General features: G+C 38.9%; 2 protein-coding genes across 2 annotated transcripts in view; one reads left to right on the forward strand and one right to left on the reverse strand.

Annotated features, from left to right (window-relative positions):
* The window catches only part of LOC112509445 (protein DCL, chloroplastic), a 10,333-nt gene extending 4,895 nt beyond the window's left edge, over window positions 1–5,438 (reverse strand). The window contains exon 1 of the mRNA XM_025114408.1: window positions 4,996–5,438. Within this exon, the coding sequence (XP_024970176.1) occupies window positions 4,996–5,333 (338 nt within the window). The 5' untranslated portion in view covers window positions 5,334–5,438. The remainder of the gene's footprint in view (window positions 1–4,995) is intronic.
* A 1,470-nt stretch (window positions 5,439–6,908) lies between these two features.
* On the forward strand, window positions 6,909–9,115 carry LOC112509032. Its single transcript, XM_025113903.1, has 4 exons — window positions 6,909–7,724; window positions 7,805–7,921; window positions 8,038–8,443; window positions 8,514–9,115. Exons 1-4 carry the CDS (start codon window positions 6,909–6,911, stop codon window positions 9,113–9,115), a joined length of 1,941 nt encoding a protein of 646 aa, XP_024969671.1.
* Window positions 9,116–18,063: the final 8,948 nt, after the last annotated feature.

The following is an 18,063-nucleotide window of genomic DNA, read 5'->3' on the forward strand; positions in this document are numbered from 1 at the left end:
TATTATAACATCGACATAGACAAATAATAAAATAGAACATTAAAATCGAGATGTGTCTCGCTGCATTGCGCGAGTATTATTCTAGTTTCACTAAATGAGTCTACTGACCCAGCTACTCCCTATGACTAGTATCTTGACTTTACATTAGCTTTGGTTGTTTCTAGCTCTCATCAATCAATATCTAGGAGGAACAGGCTGAAGGTGGGCGCTCTTCCTACATTCAACGAGTCTAAATTCAATGTCATCTCTACAAGAAGTGGGGTCGTACTAAAAGGGATTGAACAGGCTGAAGGAGGGCGCTCTTCCTCAGACTGCACCATAGCCTCCTCGAGCACTGCTCAGACACACATAGCCACTTCCTCTGATGTTTCTTGACTTCTATCACCCTCCATTGGTGACGACGAGATCCTAACTCAAGTCCTTGCTTTCTGGAAATGTGCATTTTTTTCTCCCTGTGCTAATAAGTCATTTGCAAGTATCTCTTTTACTTCTTACTCTACATCAATCTAAGGTTATCTATATCTCTCCCACTTCCCGTCTGCCTTTAAAGCTAACCAATGAAATATGGGAGCTCAACAATGAATTTTCTTGTCGTAAAGAAATGGTACCACATATATGACATATCTTTATATCATCCTTCATTAAAACCTTTGTACATGTCCACCAAAGTCCAAACTACTCACAATTCAAACCGACTTGTGACCTTTTCCCATTTAGTGTGTTTTTCCATAAGCTAGGAACAAACCAGTTAGTTGGCCCCCAACATAAGAGTTCTAGGCTCTTTCGATTTAACACATCAGGGTGCCCATGGCAAACTTGTGGTATAGAAATGCTCATTGTCGGTTACAGCATCTTTCTTCAGAGGTTCTTGAATCTTGAGTAGCCAAGTCCTACAACTTTTTTTAATATCTGAGTTAGTATGTAAGTTGTGTTGGTTGGGTTAACATGCTTGTATCTGGACTCTTTATAGTCCTTAACTGTGAGCACCCTATTAGTAAAAGAACCTATCCAGTCAAATCTGCTTTCGGTTTTTGTTGATGATATTTCTATTACCAAGTTGAGAGTTGCAATGCCAAAGAATCTTTTAGCAACAGGTTTAATTAGTTTATGACCAAGAGCATCCACAATGGTAAACCTTTTCAGTGACTTTTTCTTTTTGTTGCCTCAGCTTTCCACTAATCTTTTTGAACAAAAACCTACCAGCACAACCTTCCTCCAATCCAAAAAACCGTTGCAATGACTTTTTGTAACAATTAACATTTATAATTATTTTCTATAAACATATTCTTTTATCCCCATCTATTTGAATGTTTTATAAAGCCCTCCTCTAGTTTGTAGTTTTTTAAGCCCAAAGCCATATTTTTCAAAAACAAATTTAATTTAATGTTGACATTCAAATAAATAAAAACATTATAATATGCGATACTTGAAAAAACTAGGCCTAAACAAACAAAACTAAAAATATAACTGTCGGGTTTTTTATATTTCAAAAGAATACAAATAATAATAATAATATACCAATTATCAATTATGTAGTTAAAGAAAGAAAGAGGTTTAAATATTATATGATATTAATAAATTTTTATATTCGATATTGGTGTCATTTTGATCGTCTTAACTGGAACTTTTAATAATGCATTTTGTTACAAAAAGTACTTCTTTTATTTTGAATATTTAATAAATTTTAGATTATTTAGTCAAAATGTGATAAGGAGTGAAATGAAAATATGATTGAGTAAAGGGCAAAGTGAAAGTAAAATTACAAAATTGAGAATTTCTCCAACCAGTCGAGCATCTCCAACCTTTTCATCAAAAACGCATTCACTCCAACGTACCAACCCATTCAGTAACTTACCGAAATAATGAGAAGCTATTGTATAAGCTTGCATTGAATTTGCTCTAAGAACGGTATGTCACACAAGTCTTCAAGTGTATATACACCTAAGCATAACGGTGTTGCACAAATTAAAAAACAGGCATTTGCTTTACATCGCATGCATATTGCTTATTCATAACAACGTACCTCACCAAGTTTGGAGGGTTTTCAAGCTAATCACAACTTTTCTAATAAATGAGATGTTCATGTATTCTATCATAACGAATATTTTTTGTCTATCAATTATCATATATCTTTTGGCATTATTCTTTAGGGCTTCATTTATTAACAATCTAATAAAAAAAATTATAGTACACCCCACCTCTGAATCTTGTGCCTCCGGTGCGCCTCATCCATATAAGGCATGTGCCTCAATGCCAACAGCAGAGGTGTAGCCTAATAATTGGTTTCGAACCGCCTCGCCTCGAGGTGCCTTGACCTTTTATGAACTGTGCCCTTAGTTATCGACACCATTGCTAATTGTGTAATGAACTTGTGCTGACTGACGTCAAACACTTCAATAATTTACTTCCCGCACGTCATGGATGCATTAGGTGGGCTACGTTACATACATGGCAATAAGGTTGGTGAGAATTAATAAGGTCCTAGAATCCTTGAAGCTATGAATACAAAGTAGTGGGGTTTGAGTGGCTTATTGGTGACTAGCCTACATGTCGGTGCACTAGTGAGATCCATGAAACGTTCTGAAATATTTTACCAACTTCTTCAAAAATCCATTTAAGTAACGCTTACATGTTACACGCATGATGAAATTGTGGTCTTCTGGTGTCAATTGCATCTAAATGTTGTCAAAGTCACGAATTATTTTAGAACGTTCTATGCAAGACGAATTCATGAAATTATGGTCTTTTGGGAGAAGAGAATTTGTAAACTAGTAAGCGTCAAGGAATGGAGTCATAGAGACCTAGGAAATGTAAGGTTTATTAAGGATGTAGACCGGCAGGTTTTGGTGTCGAATGGGGATATCAAGAAGAGATGAGATAGTCACTTTTAGTCGTTATTCAATGGAGTGATTGAGAGGGAGAGGGGAACGAAGGGAGTACACCGAAAACATAGGCCTGGTAATTATCGTTTTCCAGAAGAATTAGCACGAAAGACATAAAGGGGGCACTTAGGAAGATGGGGAGGACTAAGGTCATATGGCCCAACTAGATCCCCATTAAAGTGTGGCCATGTTTGGGGAGCCACAATTGCAAAACTTGATGACTCAATTTAACGTCATTCTCAAGAATGCTAAGACGATGCACGAAGTTGCGGCCGTTAGCAGGGCATACAACTACTTGGTCACGCAATTAAAATTGTGGGAACAGATGATTGGAGCAAGGGTATGACGAGAAACAACAGTGAGGGGAAACCAACTTGACTTCGTACGAGGGAGGTCTACCGAGGCAATCCATCTTCTTGGCCTCTTGGGAGACTCGTCGAAATGTACAGAGATAGTAAGAAAGACCTGCACATGGTGTTCACATATTTGGAGAAGGCATATAATAGCGTATCACGCGAAGTGGTCTAGAAGTGCTTGGTGGATAGAAGGGTTCCAGGGAGGTACGTTCAGGTGATCAAGGATAAGTATATGTGCATTCAAGGACACGTGGGAGAGACTGAATACTTCCTAGTGGAGATAGGGCTACACCAGGAATTGGCGCTAAGGTCCATTCCTTTTTGTCATGATTCTGGATGAGATCTCTCAAGGAATCCAAGGGAGTGTGGTGTATGTTATTTGCTGATGACGTTGCTCTAGCTATAGAGTCGAGGAACAGGTGAATGTTAGGTTAGGGCAATGGATGGAGGTTTGCAAACAAAAGGTCAGGATTAGCCGTTCAAAGACAGAATATTTGTGGTACAATTTTAGCAGTTACAACAACAAAAGGGAGGTGGAAGTCAGCATTGAAAGCAAAGAGTACCTCCCCAAGGGTAGTTTCACATATTTGGGATTTATGATTCACAAGGATGGCACGATTAAGGAGGACGTTGCATACCACATCAAGACAGGATGGCTAAAGTGGAGGGAGACCACAAAAGTTCTGTGTGAAAAGAAGGTTTCATTATAATTAGCAGGAAAATTCTACAAGGTGGACATCAGGCTGGCTATGTTGTATGGTTCGGAATGTTGGGCAATGAAGAAAGCGCATGAGAGGAAAATGCAAGTCACAGAGATAAGGATGATGAGGTAGACTTGAGCACGACTATGTTAGATAGGATATCAAATGAGGTTTTTAGAGAGAAACTAGAAGTTACATCCATTGTAGATAAGTTGAGAGGAAAGGTTGAGGTGGTTTGGGCATGTTTGTAGGAGACCACAAACAGCTTCTGTAAGAGGGTGGAGGGTATTACAATCAAGGGGGTGAGGAGATGAGGCAGGTCAAGGAGGACGTGGGATGAGCAATTGAGGCAGAATATGAAGGCTTTAATTCTTCCAACAGGCATGACCTTAGATAGGAGTACTTGAGGGTAGTGGATTAGGGTAGTCAATTGCAAGTAGGATTGTTGTTGGAGGATTAGGTTGCTGATTTCTTGCATTAGAGATATAGAGTTTCCTTTGTGTGAATAGTGTGTATTTTATCTTGTTAGGCTCTTTACATTCCTTGAATCGTTATTCAACTTGTTATATTTCCTTATTACATGTTCTTTTACCCATCTTATTGCCATCTTGCACACACCTCTGCTTTGTGCACAAGTCGGGGGTCTTTAATTAAACAGCCTTTCGATCCTAGTGGTTGAGGTAAGGCCTGCTTACATCTTATCCCTCCAAGACCGTAATTTTGAGTGGATGTATTGGGATTCCTTTGGTTTGGTTTATGATATGCTCCTCTGGTCTATGTGAGAAAGTTACATATTCTAGTTAAACTATAAAACTTGACAGGTTCAACACTAGAATGAATCAGCTTGTAAGAATGCTTCATTTACAGAAGCTTTTCAACCAACATTGATATGTTGATAAAAGAAAAATTAATAACAGGTAGTATTTCCCAGTTCCAATTAGAGCCCATCTCGCAAAAGTAATTATCCCAAAATTAGAGCCATGTAGTGAAAGATGATCTGATAAAACATGCCCTTAAGTTGTATGATTTGTAAAACGTGTGAAGATAGAATAAAACCTGTCGGAGTGGAGTATATCTTTGACTAGGAGAGTGATAGGGTCAATATCTTGGAAAATCTCTGCTTCTTTATCCTTCCACTTACGATAATCAGGATCGTTCTCCCATTTTGGGTCCTTGGGTGGATGAGGTTTTGCGCTTAACAAAGAGGCCTTGTCGTCATAAGTGGAAGTGGATGTGGAAGTGGAAGGTACCTTCTTAATCGGCCGATTAAACTCTGCGGCGGTTGTGGTATAGCATGGTCTTCGTATCAGTAAACAGACGGCGGCCGGAAGCGTTGTGTTAAGTTGGAGACGGAGGTGAGGGATGGCTCTGCCTAGCACTGGTACTGTTGCCATAGTCGGGACCAGAGGCGCATCTGCGGCCACCCTTTCTTCCTGGTCCAAATTCCTGAATAATATCACTTCTTTTCTGTAAATTTATTAATAATAATGACTTCAACCATTTCTAGAAAAAATTTAACAATACTTTAAACCAGCCATGCTCAAAAATTCGACTAATAAAAAATATATAGTTGATTTCATCTTTGTTCATTATCCCCTTGGCAACGACAGGCCAAAAGATTCGAGGTTGTTTTGTTTATCTTTTAATAGTTTTATTAAGAGGCGATCTCTAAATCGTTAAATAAATGATTTCTAAATCGTTAAAGAGGTGAATCTTGTTTGATAAAAAAAAAAAATGTTTACCTCTTAATGGTTTTAAAATCGGGAAATTTATAAAAAATAACCATTTTATATAACCTTTTGCCACAAAATAACTGGGTTTTAGAGGTTTTGCGTATTTGACCACCCAAATCTACCCTAAGGGCATCCGTACACATATGGGGTGATCCGTACTTTTTTGGGGCGATCCCCAACAGAATTCTAAAAAAAAATCTTAAAAGACGAGATTATTGTTCACCCTCGAAGACCGGGTTTGACCTCGCCCTAGGGGGCGATCCAGGCTGTCCCATCGCCCCCAGGGGGGATCCAGCCTTTTATTATTATTATTATTTTTTTGTGGTATTTTTAGTAAAACTGATACGCCATTTAAGTTGTGTTTTTTTAACTTTTTTAGAACCAAAATTAATGGGTAAAGGTTTAAAAATAAACCATTATAATTATGGAGACGCAAAAATTATTTTTATCTGATTTGGGTTTTGTAAATCAGATATAAACCCGTACATCTCTTATTTTTTTTCATTTTTTCTACCTCCAATTTCACTATAAATACCAACCTCCTACTTCATAMTTTTTCACACATTCCCTTTCATTTCTCTTCTCATATATTCTACTCTCACAACCCTTAACCCATTAAACACAATCAACCATCACAAAACATGAAATCACGTCAAAATGATGATATTTGTGTGTATCTTCGAAGTGGCGGTTTATTCCAAGATATATATGGTGTTTTAGAGTACTTTCCGATAACCTCCCCCACATGTGCAATACGTTTGTCTTCGCCAATAACGTATTATGGGGTCGTCAAACGTGTGACGAAAAGTTAAGTTTATGTGGTCCTTTCAATTTATTTTTTAAAACGAATACGTTATATCAATTTATGAACGACGATGATGTGGTAATCCTCCACAACGTCATTCGTCAAACTTCACCAGAAATGTTGACACTATATGTGGTCGACAATGGAGGTTATGGAAGAAATCCATCAAGTGCAAACCCGGGCGGTCCAAACACTTTTTACCCCGGTGCTGTGAGCACACTCTTCCCCGACGTTAGCATAGCAAACCTATATGGTCCAAGCACACTCTTCCCTACCGGTTGTGTTCCTGGTGTAAATCAGAGCACTTTCTTCCCTAGTGGTGGAAGTGGTGAAAATCGGAGCACCTTCTTCCCTTACGTGGCGCGGGAAATTCATATCTTGAACAAAAAGTTACCGTTGAACCTGACAGTTATTTTGTTCAAGACTTGAACATGCCTCCGATGCAGTCTCCCAACCCGTACCCGATCCGGTCTCCCGAACTGTCAAAACTGTTGTGGGAGGTAGATATGACAGAAGATGTTTCTGTTGCTGCCGAAATTTTGAACATACCCGAAGACGACGATAACTCCGATTCTGAAGATATCAAGCCGGTAAGGAATAGTTTTTGGGGTATGCCCGACCCACCACCTTGTCCGGACCCAGTTATCAAAAGTAGACAGGGAAACATTTCCTACCAGCCTATATCCCATGTCAAAGTTCTACAAACCTTTGACTCGAAGGAAGCACTTAAGCTCGCAGTGGGATTAAAGTGCGTTCATGAAAACTTTCAGATGAAAGTAAAGAAATCTTCCAAACACAGGTACGAGGTGGTGTGTCACTCAGATTCGGACTGTGATTGGCGTTTGATGGTTGTTTCCATCGATGGTACCAGTATTTTTCAGGTACGGAAGTTCCACGATGAACACACATGTTCAAGGTCCCAAGTGCACCCAAACCACCGTAATGCGAATAAAAAAGTTTTGGGTCATATACTGGCAGACAGTTTAAAGGATTGTAGGAGAGTGTACCGTGGTAAAGAAATCATGGAAGATGTGAACCAACAGTTCAATATTAGCATCTCCTACCACCAAGCATGGCGAACAAAGATGTATGCCTTGCAATTGATGAGGGGGACCCCAGAATCGTTGTTTGACCTACTCCCGGTTTATTGTCACAATCTGAAGCTAGCAAATCCGGGGACTGTGACAGAGATCGCTCTTGATCCACTTGGACGATTCGACATGTTGTTTGTCGCACTCGGTTGTTCGGTAATAATTTTGTCATATTTTATAATTATTGTCATAATTTTATGTTCTGAAATTACATTTTTAATATCGTTCATCTGCAGATTCGATCGTTTCTAGGACACATGAGACCGCTTCTTATAATGGGCGGTGCCCATCTGAAGGGGCCGTATGTTGGCACCATGTTCTTAGCGGTCGGCATGGATAGAGACAATGGTATCGTATCCATTGCAATGGGAGTGGGGAAGACAGAAAGTGGCCCGTCGTGAACATGGTTTTTTCGTAAGCTTAGGTAGTGTATCGGTGATGTGCCCAATTTAACCTTCGTCACCGATAGGGCTACCTCTATCGACCTGGCCATACGAACTGTATTTCCTTCTGCGCACCACGGACTTTGTTGTCGGCATCTGAGCCAGAACCTCCGCCTAAACTCCGCAAAGAGAAAAGGAAACGGTGGATGTGCTGGGAGGCATGCAAAGCTTACCGGTTGTCGGACTTTGAAGCTACTATGGATTTGATGCGGCACAGTCTACCTAGAGCCGCTCAATATCTTGAGGAAGTTAGCTATGCTAGATGGGCACGATCGCACTTCCCTGGATTGCGTTACAATGCAATGACGTCCAACAGTGTTGAGTCCGTCAACTCAGTAGCACGGTTTGCACGCTATCTTCCGATAACAATGTTAGTTGAATTTTATCGGGCGACATTGCGACAATGGTATTTTATACGTTGGCATAACGGAGGTAAATTCAACCATCCTTTGACTATATGTTTGATTATGTAACATATGCTAATGATATCAAATATCTGCAGCGCAAATGATGAATGCAGTGACTCCTTGGGCGAAGGCCAAATTAGAGAAGAGAATACATAGGAGCGCAAATTGGAAGGTATATCCCATCAGCGATTTGTTGTTTGAAGTTGACGACCGCTATAAGAAAGGAACGTGTGATTTGCATGCTAAGACTTGTACATGCATGCAATGGCAACTTTCTGGAATAGCTTGCGGTCATGTAATTTCTGTTGCTCGAAGTTTAGATATTCAAGACTGCAGTCAATTCTGTTCTGTTTGGTTCAATTCCGACTCTTACCGTGCAACATACGAGAAGGAAGTCATTCCCCTTCCATCAGAAGTTGAATATGTGTTGCCCAACGAACGTTTGACCGTCCTACCGCCTCCCTTGGACATACAAAACTCAGGCAGGCCATGCAACTGTGATCGTATCCCGTCACGGGACGAGGAACCAATAGTGAAAACTTGCAGTCGATGCGGCCAGAGTGGACATTTTCGATATAACTGTCTGAGTCCTATGCCAGCTCCTAGGCCGACGCACGGAAGTTCAAGTAGTCGTCGAAGATCAGTTAGTCATCCAAGCGATTGTGGTCCGTCTGAACCTGATACTACACAAGACTAGGTATTTGATACTTACGATTTAAGTAAGTAAATGTACGATTTTTAAGTGTACTTTTGTTGTTTTAATGGGAAATGGAAGTTTGATTTAGAAATGCATGAACATTAACCATTAATACATTGACGAATCAAATGAAACAACACCATTCAGACGTAACATTAAACTAAAAAACATCAACAACAACAAAAACAGTAATACATAACATTCATGCTAGTTTCCTTCTGGGTAAAGTTGTTTGCAAGACTCAATCCAGTACTGTTTTTCATTGATCATTTCTTGCATCACTGGGTACCCATTCGTGATGTCCTTCACAAAATTTTCCTCCGCTCGAATCTCCTTTTGCAATTGCTTGATTGCTTTTTTCTTCTCTTTAATAGATTCTTCGTGTTTGTTTTGTTTCTCCCTGTTAACCCACCAGTCATCGGAGATCTTCTTAATCTCCGCTTCGACCTTTTCAATCGAAGCCTTCATCCTTGTAGGCATTGTTTGAGAAGACGATGGGTTTCCAGCCATTTCTTTCAATAACTGGACAAGTACTTGTATCGGATTTGATATGAAGTTATGATATATGATTTCACAAGGCATCCCTTTTATACACTATCGGGCCTTACGATTTAAAAAAGATTGGTCTAGTAGTTGGCATGGTGTGGTCAAATCCGGTCATGAACCTGCATGACTTGTTAAATCGTCTCTAACATAAAGCTTACAAGATTCATCCTGGCACCCTGACCCGTGAACCTACCAATGCACTGTCACAGCCTACGAGTTATTAGCTGGCATGGTGTGGTCAAATCCGGACTGTAACATGGCATGACTTGTTAAATCATCCCTGTCAAGATTCGTCAATATAGCTTACAAGATTCGTCAATAAAGCTTACAAGATTCGTCCTGGAAAAGCCTGACCTATAATCCTATCAATGTACTATCGCCCCCACTCTTTGCCTCGATTTTGGTGAATCTATCCTAAGGGCGATCCAATTTTTTTTTCAATTATGGACTTGTTTTAGTGTTTAACGAATCATGGAATACCAATGGACTTTTTTAGGCTGTTTGCACACTTTTCGTTATTAATATGCAGTTTTCTAAAATTCATATAAAATAAATGGATGATCCAAATGAGACGATTCCAAAACTAATATACTCGTGTGCTACCAACCTATAACTTTGATTTACAAAATAGAATCTGGATTGGTCTCTGAGAAGGGTCAAAAATGCTTACAAAATGCATAAAGTGGTTTTTTTTTACAAATTTCAGTCATGCMCCTGCCATAAAGCTATGAGTTGTTAAATCGTCTATGAGTTGTTAAATCATCGCTGACATAAAGCTTACAAGATTCGTCCTGAAACCCTAACCCATAATCGTACCAATGTACTATCGCCCCCTTTTGCCTCGACTTTGGTGACTCTACCCTCAGGGGCGATCCAATTTTTTATTTATTTTTGACATTATTTTGCAAAAAAAATATAAGCTTTTTTGTTGGTGTCAAATGTTCCTATAAAATGGGTTGTTGCTAGAGGACATATTACTGGCTATGTTTTCCTGTTTTCTTCATAACAATGGACGGAAGCTCGTCCAGTTGTAATTTTAAAGTTCCAACAACGAATGAGGAGTGGGAGAGGCTTGGAGAAGAATGGTGGAGAAGTCAACTACCAGAAAAAATGCCCGATGATGTGAGAGAGGCTATCAAGGACTACGAACTTAAATTAGATATACTACAGCAAAAACATGCGGACCTTGGTTCAAAAAAGGAGAAGATTGAACATGAGATGAACGAGCGGACGAGATGGATTGCTAATGCAAAACAACAGATTAAGCAACAATAGTGCTGGATTGCTGATACACGAAAGAAAATCAAAGAGGCGGAAAACCTGAACCACGAGGCATGGTTCGAGCTTGCATGCGGGGAGACTGGAAGACATATTAGGTGGAATGAAGAGGACATTGAAAAAAAGACGAAAGCAATAGAAAAAATTAAGGAACTCTATCCGCATGACAAAATTTAGTATTATCGGGTAAAAAACTTATTGTTGTCAAAGTTACTGGTTCGATCTTTTAAAATGTATTGTACTGAAACGATGATGATGTGACAAGTCCCCTTATGTTTTCCCTATAAATAACCTTGTTGGTCCCAAAAGGGTCTACAAGAATACTAAAAAGTTTGTAGAAGGGGNTGAGTGTTGTTTTCTTGAAGTATCGTTGTCTCTGAATGAATTTCAAAACAAGTTCATCAGCGATCACTGAACAAGTTCAGTGTATGATCGCTGGAACTGAAATTACAGATACATAAATACATCGAAAGGAAAAAGGGATTATTATCAAATCACTGAGAGAGAGGATCAACAAACCTTGTTTTCCATTACAAACCCACTCCACCATCATTTGTTCACTGCCTCTCAACTCAGAAGAAAATAAAATGGTGAGGCATTGCAACTGTGGCGCTGATGCAATCATCAGAACGTCATGGACCGACCACAACCCAGGCCGTCGATTCTTTTGTTGTTCTTTACCTGTGAGTTTTTGCGTATATATGACCTTCGTATATACGCAACTATTAGTTTTTTTTAATATATATAAATCTATATTCCTTATTTTTTTGTAGGGACGAAACTGTGGATTTATTGATTGGCTTGATCCACCCATGTGTCCACGATCCGTGCTAATTATTTCAGAGTTATTAAGGTCGAAAAATAATCTTGAAGCGTCGCTTTTTGAAGCTGTTTTACAACTTCGCCGGTTAAGGACGATGTTGGCGATAAGTTGGATATCTTTTTTTGTGATTGCGATGGTGTTGTTCATCAAGRCGATTGTAGGATAATTGTCATTTACGCTTTCTTATTATCGAAGAACATTTCATAAAATAGTGCAAACAATGTCATTTACAAGGAATAAATTTATTATTTGGATTAAGAAAAACGCGTTGAATACAATATTGATGCCATACGTTGACGAAACATCATCGCCTGAACGTCGGTAGGCCTGTCACAATTGACCTCTAGTCCTTGCGACAATTGCTCAACAAACATGCAGTAGAAAACCCCACAATCGCCGAGCGGTCCCGTCTGTCGTGGCGTGTCGTCCGAATGAAATACTTTAACAGTCGGTATGTTAACTTGGTCCACGACCCTTACATAATATTCTATTTCTAATAGGAATTCGAGGAGGGACTGCTTCAGCGTGTGGATGATTCTAATGATCTCTTTGTTGAACATATGCGGCGGACAAGTATCGTATATGGTCAAACGCCATGACCTCAGGTCGAGCTCCCCGGTCACCCAATGAGCATTCGGTATGTTAATTGGGATGAATACTTGGAAAAATAAGTTATGAATAACAATTGATAAATAAAGTATCTTATGTACGGAAAATAATTGAAGCCGTATTATACCGACCCGGTCGACGTCTCGCCATGACGGAAATGGCTCATGTGTACCATCGCCCCACACCTTCTGTGACCTAGGCCCAAGCCCTTCGGTGGCTAAATTTGGTATCCAACAAGGCGGCATGATGGTACAATGGTCTGTTGGTCGCCTCTGTCGGAGAAGATAGATGGTCCATGCATCAAGATGCTAAAAATACAGAACAATGGATCAATTATAATTAAATGCGAAAAAAATGAATTTTTCAACTTATACAAATTTGTGTAATTCTCATACATCGTTTCCCAAATAGCCTGAACCAAGCTTGCCCAACAGTTGTCCCCAAAACTCCATGTCAGCCTCCATATACGGGAGCGTCGTTAACCTAACCGAGGTTAACCGACCGGAGTCATACAACTGTGCGACGCTTGCCTCTTTGTCAACGACCTTCTTGTCTTTTTTGCCTTTTACAAATGCGGTCCAAGGAGACGAGAGCCACCGCGATTTCTTGGTCACTCGCTTCGCAGGCAAGTCGGGCACGGTGCATCCTCTTTTTTTGTGTAGATGCCGCAGCATCCATCGGAGGTTGGTGCTGCGACATAAACTGTGTACGCACAAGCCAATAATTAATAAAAAGTTTACTAATTTAATTATTGACTTCATAAATAAAAACATTATGAAGCCACAACATATTTACCGTATCCATTGGGGTGTAGGGCACCGGTATGTTCTGTTTACGCACAATCCAATAAAATTTAATTTCTTTAATATACTTGTCAATTATTAAATTAAAATCAATAAAACCTTAAACATATTTACCGCATCCATGGATGGAAAATCATCCGGTATATATGTGGCCGCATGCGTCATCGGTGGCTGATGCTGCGACATCCAATATAAATTTATTGTTTATGTAATTATTAACGTGCAAAACATCAACAAAAATATATGCTCTTACGTAGACGTCATGCGGACTACTGTATTGTGGAACATGAGCCGTATTTTGTCCACGCACAAGTTCAGATATTTTCGCTTCTATTGAAGCGAGCCTCCCATCGATCTGAGCCTGATGTTGGAGCCATTTATCATGCCATTGTGTGTCCATATATGCAGCTGATGAATGGCGAGATTGCTGCTCGTATGTAGTTCTTCCAGACGTGTGCGCGACAAAGGACTGACGTGGTCCCGATGGTTGGAAGTCTGCGTCAGCTTTGTTATTATCCGGCCGTCGATAATTATTCCTTTGTATATACTCCCTGCTGTTTATCCACCATTGGGCTGACTCCTCCAAATATGTCGGCACCAACTTGGTCAGGGGCTGAGAGGATTTCTATAAAAATATAAATTAGTATAAAATTTTAAACATAGTTAACAAAATAAAAACTGTCAAATGTTAAAATTATAATCAATGAAACCAAACCTTGGCAATGGTGGATAGTGCACAACACTCTTCCTAATTCATCATCTTCATTCGTTGCCATCCAATAGCCCTCGAGAATGAAGGAATATAATGAAAATAGGGTCGAGTTCCAGGCAATGCCTCCAAGATCCATATCTGGTAGGTTAAGAAAAAATTGTTTGTTAGAGAATGTCAAATAATCACTAAATAAGTACTTTAACATTGTTGTGAAAAATTCACCAGCCTTGAAGGCATATATGAAACCGTATAGTGTGTACTTCGAGGGCGGCCAATTTTTGTGTCTGTGCCGCTCGAAAGCATTCTTTAGTTGAGGGTATGTCAGACGCCATATGTATGAGCCCCACGGGTATCTGTTCCAGGACTCCAAATCGTCAACCAGATGCAAAATCCAGTCGTCAATGTTGTACGTTGGCTTTCGTCCCAGAAAAAATAAGTGAAGCATGACGACCAGGCAGACACGCACTGCGTCATCGTCTGATACATTATTTAAGTCGGACATTTATTTTTAAATTGTTCGACTTTAATATTACGAAGATTGTTTGGAAACAATCTTCGTATGGAACTGGTGCGATATGAGGGGCGAAGATCCGACCCAAATCTTAACCCCGTGATCAGACAGAACTCATGTCTGCCCGTACGCATATTTACGTGTTAAAACCCGTACTCATCTTCGTATGGAACGGTACAAAAATTGAAACTTCGTATGTATGTACGTATATATGTGTACGGGTTAAAACCCGTACGCATATTTACGTATCTTCACGTGCATATTTAGACGTATGTATGTGTACGGGTTAAAACCCGTACACATATTTACGTATCTTCACGTATGTATGTACGTATATATGTGTACGGGTTAAAAACCCGTATGCATATTTACGTAAAAAAAGCGATATAAATTGCGGTAAAGTATATACATGTAAAGATGCATTACGTAAAAAAAGCGATATAAATTGCGGAAACGTATATATATATATATATATATATATATATATATAGCGAGAGATCCATAACGTAAAAAAAAGCGATATAAATTGCGGTAAAGTAGATATATATATATAGATAGATACATATATATATAGAGAGAGATAGATAGATGCATATACATATATATAAATAGATACATATACATATATATAGATAGATACATATACATATAGAGATAGAGTATTTACCGGTGTTTCCATATTAGCGGCGGACGGTGGTGGATGGCGGCGGTTGACGGTGGTTGGTGGTGGCGGAGGGTGGTGGATGGCGGCCCTTGACGGTGGTTGTTGGCGCCGGAAGGTGGTGGATGGCGGCGGAAGGTGGCCGACGGCGGGGGATCACGGTGGTCGGTGGCGGTGGATGGTGGCCGACGGCGGCGGATCACGGTGGTTGGTGGTGGTGGATGGTGGCCGACGGCGGCGGATCACGGTGGTCAGTGGCGGCGAAAGATCGCCGATGTCGTTATACGGTGGTCTATGACGGTATGTCGAAGAATAGTGGTCGTTCTTGGTCGGGATGGTCGGTGGGGATGCTCAAAACTCGGTTTTTCGCTCGGTTTTTTCAGAGAAAACGAGCGGTGGTGGGGATGGATGGTGACTTATGGTCCTCCACCGACAATTTATATAAAACGTTAAGTAATAAACCAAAATCCATTGTCAAATCAACGTCATAGAGTGTCATAACATGAAAAATCGCGAAATCAAATATAATGTCTGATTTTTTCTCCCAAAATCAACTAATTTTTTTTTTGTCGTAACCACAATTACCATTGTCTTATTTCATGTCGAAAAACCATGAAATTTAAAATTAAATTCGTAAAAAGACACAATTTATGTATTTTTCCATTTTTATTAAAACACCCTTTAATTGTTAAATAAAAAACACAAAATAACAAAATAGAGGTCAAATTTCGTAAATAAGATATTATATTTGATTTACGAAACCCAAAACAGATAAAAATAATTTTTGTGTCTCCATAATTATAATGGTTTATTTTTAAACCTTTACCCATGAATTTTGGTTCTAAAAAAGTTAAAAAACACAACTTAAATGACGTATCAGTTTTATTAAAAATACCATAAAAAATAAAAAAAATAATAATAAAAGGCTGGATCACCCCTGGGGGCGATGGGACAGCCTGGATCGCCCCCTAGGGCTATGTCAAACCCGGTCTTCGAGGGTGAACAGTAATTTCGTCTTTTAAGGAAAAAAATTTTAATTTTTTTTAGAATTCTATTGGGGATCGCCCCAAAAAAGTACGAATCGCCCCATATGTGTATGGATCGCCCTTAGGGTAGATCTGGGTGGTCAAATACGCAAAACCTCTAAAACCCGGTTATTTTGTGGCAAAATGTTGTATAAAATGGTTATTTTTATAAATTTTTCTTTAAAATCCTCTGAATGATTTTGTATAATGAGTTTTCCTTAATCATTCAGCACTCTAATTCCATTATAAACAATTACTAAACAATTATATTTTATTTTGCACTATATCATGAGAGTCTCTTAATCATTCTAACCACTTAATCATTCTGCACCAAATCATTCAACAATTACCAAACAACCCCTTCAACTTTTTTCCGCATCTTCTTCCATATTTTGCTATCGTTTTTCTTGTCGGGAATCTTTTCAAAACTACCCGTTGGTGTCATGGCGATCTTTCGGTTTCCCCAACAGAATAAAATAACATTGTCTCTTCCCTTAAAAATGATGTCGTTATCAAATTGTCCAGGTCGGCCTAATAGGATGTGGCACACATCCATATCAAGGACATCACATAAAACCGCCTCTCGATAATGTTTTCCAATGGATATAGGTACCTGACAAGTATGTGTGACTCTAACTTGTGGGCCTTTGTCGACCCACCCAAGAGAATAAGGAGCCTCATGGGATTAAGTGGGTAGCTTGAGATAATCGACTAACTTTTGAGATACAAGGAGTTGGGTTCAATGCTTTATGCTAAAAGTTGTATTCAAGCTTTTTATTCTATTGTAATTGTTCTAGTATAAATAGTTTTCTTCTTTGTCTTTTTGTTGTAAGCATTGTAATCGAACTTTGATCATGGTAAGCATTTGGAAGATCAATACAATTGGGCTTTGAAGAATTCTCTCTACTTTTCTACTCTCTAGATTTCTACCATTGCTAAGTGTTCTTGAATCTTGAATTGTTATTATTGATTAATCATTTCTGGGATTATCATTTGGTATCAGAGCAGGAAACAACAATTTAGAGAATCAGATTGAATTGGATTGGACTATTTTTGGATCGATTATTGGACTAAACTTTCTATTTTTGTCAACACTATTCTTGCTACTGTTTTTTATTCGAATATTCATAATTTGTGTGAATTTGGTATTGTAATTGATTGAATTTTTGTTCAAAATCATAATCTGAATTGAGCAGAATCATTCAATTTTGTAATTGAATTGATTCAAAGTGTCAATTTTGAATTTTTCTTGATTCGTATTCTCGAACTGTTCTTGAACTGTTGTCTGATTAAGCTTTCTTTATCGCATAATATTGTAGGCGATATCTTATTTCATTGCCTATTGAATTTTGTGTTCTTGATATCAGTGTTAAGCGATGATCATTATCCATCGCTCAAAGCATTGAGCGATAACCCATTTCATCGCTTGTTGTGTTGACCGGTGAAGTCCTCATCGCTCGTCTATTGAGCGATAAGTGATACTGTCCGATAAAGGTCTAAGCGATAAAGGTGTTGGGCGATAAGAAGTGTGGAAGATAAAGTGTTGGACTAAGCAAGTGGTGTGCGATAAGGTGTTGACAGGTAAGTGTGGTGTCCGATAACTGGTTTTGAAAGATAAGTTGTATTATCCGATAAGGAATCTTGTTGGGCGATAAGAATTGAATTTCTGATTTTTTAAGTTTTGAACTATTTCAAAGATCAAGAGTTAATCAATCATGTAAATTGTTTGTAATGACATTCATGTTAGAAAGAGAGAACAAGGAACTTAAAGAGAGAGTTCTTGAGTTGGAAAAGAAATTTAAAAGGGAACAAAAAAAAAATATGCTGAAATGTTTTATGAGAACCATTCAAATCTTTGTTGGGCCAAAGATATGGTAAAAGACAATGATCAAGCTAGAGAAGAAAAGTAGTTTTTGCAAGAACAAATAGATGAAATTCTTTCTAAAAGTTTTTCTTTTGATTATCAGGAAAGAAATGTTG

The sequence above is a fragment of the Cynara cardunculus genome, assembly GCF_001531365.2.
Source record: "Cynara cardunculus var. scolymus isolate 2C chromosome LG 3, CcrdV1, whole genome shotgun sequence".
Lineage (NCBI taxonomy): Eukaryota > Viridiplantae > Streptophyta > Magnoliopsida > Asterales > Asteraceae > Cynara > Cynara cardunculus.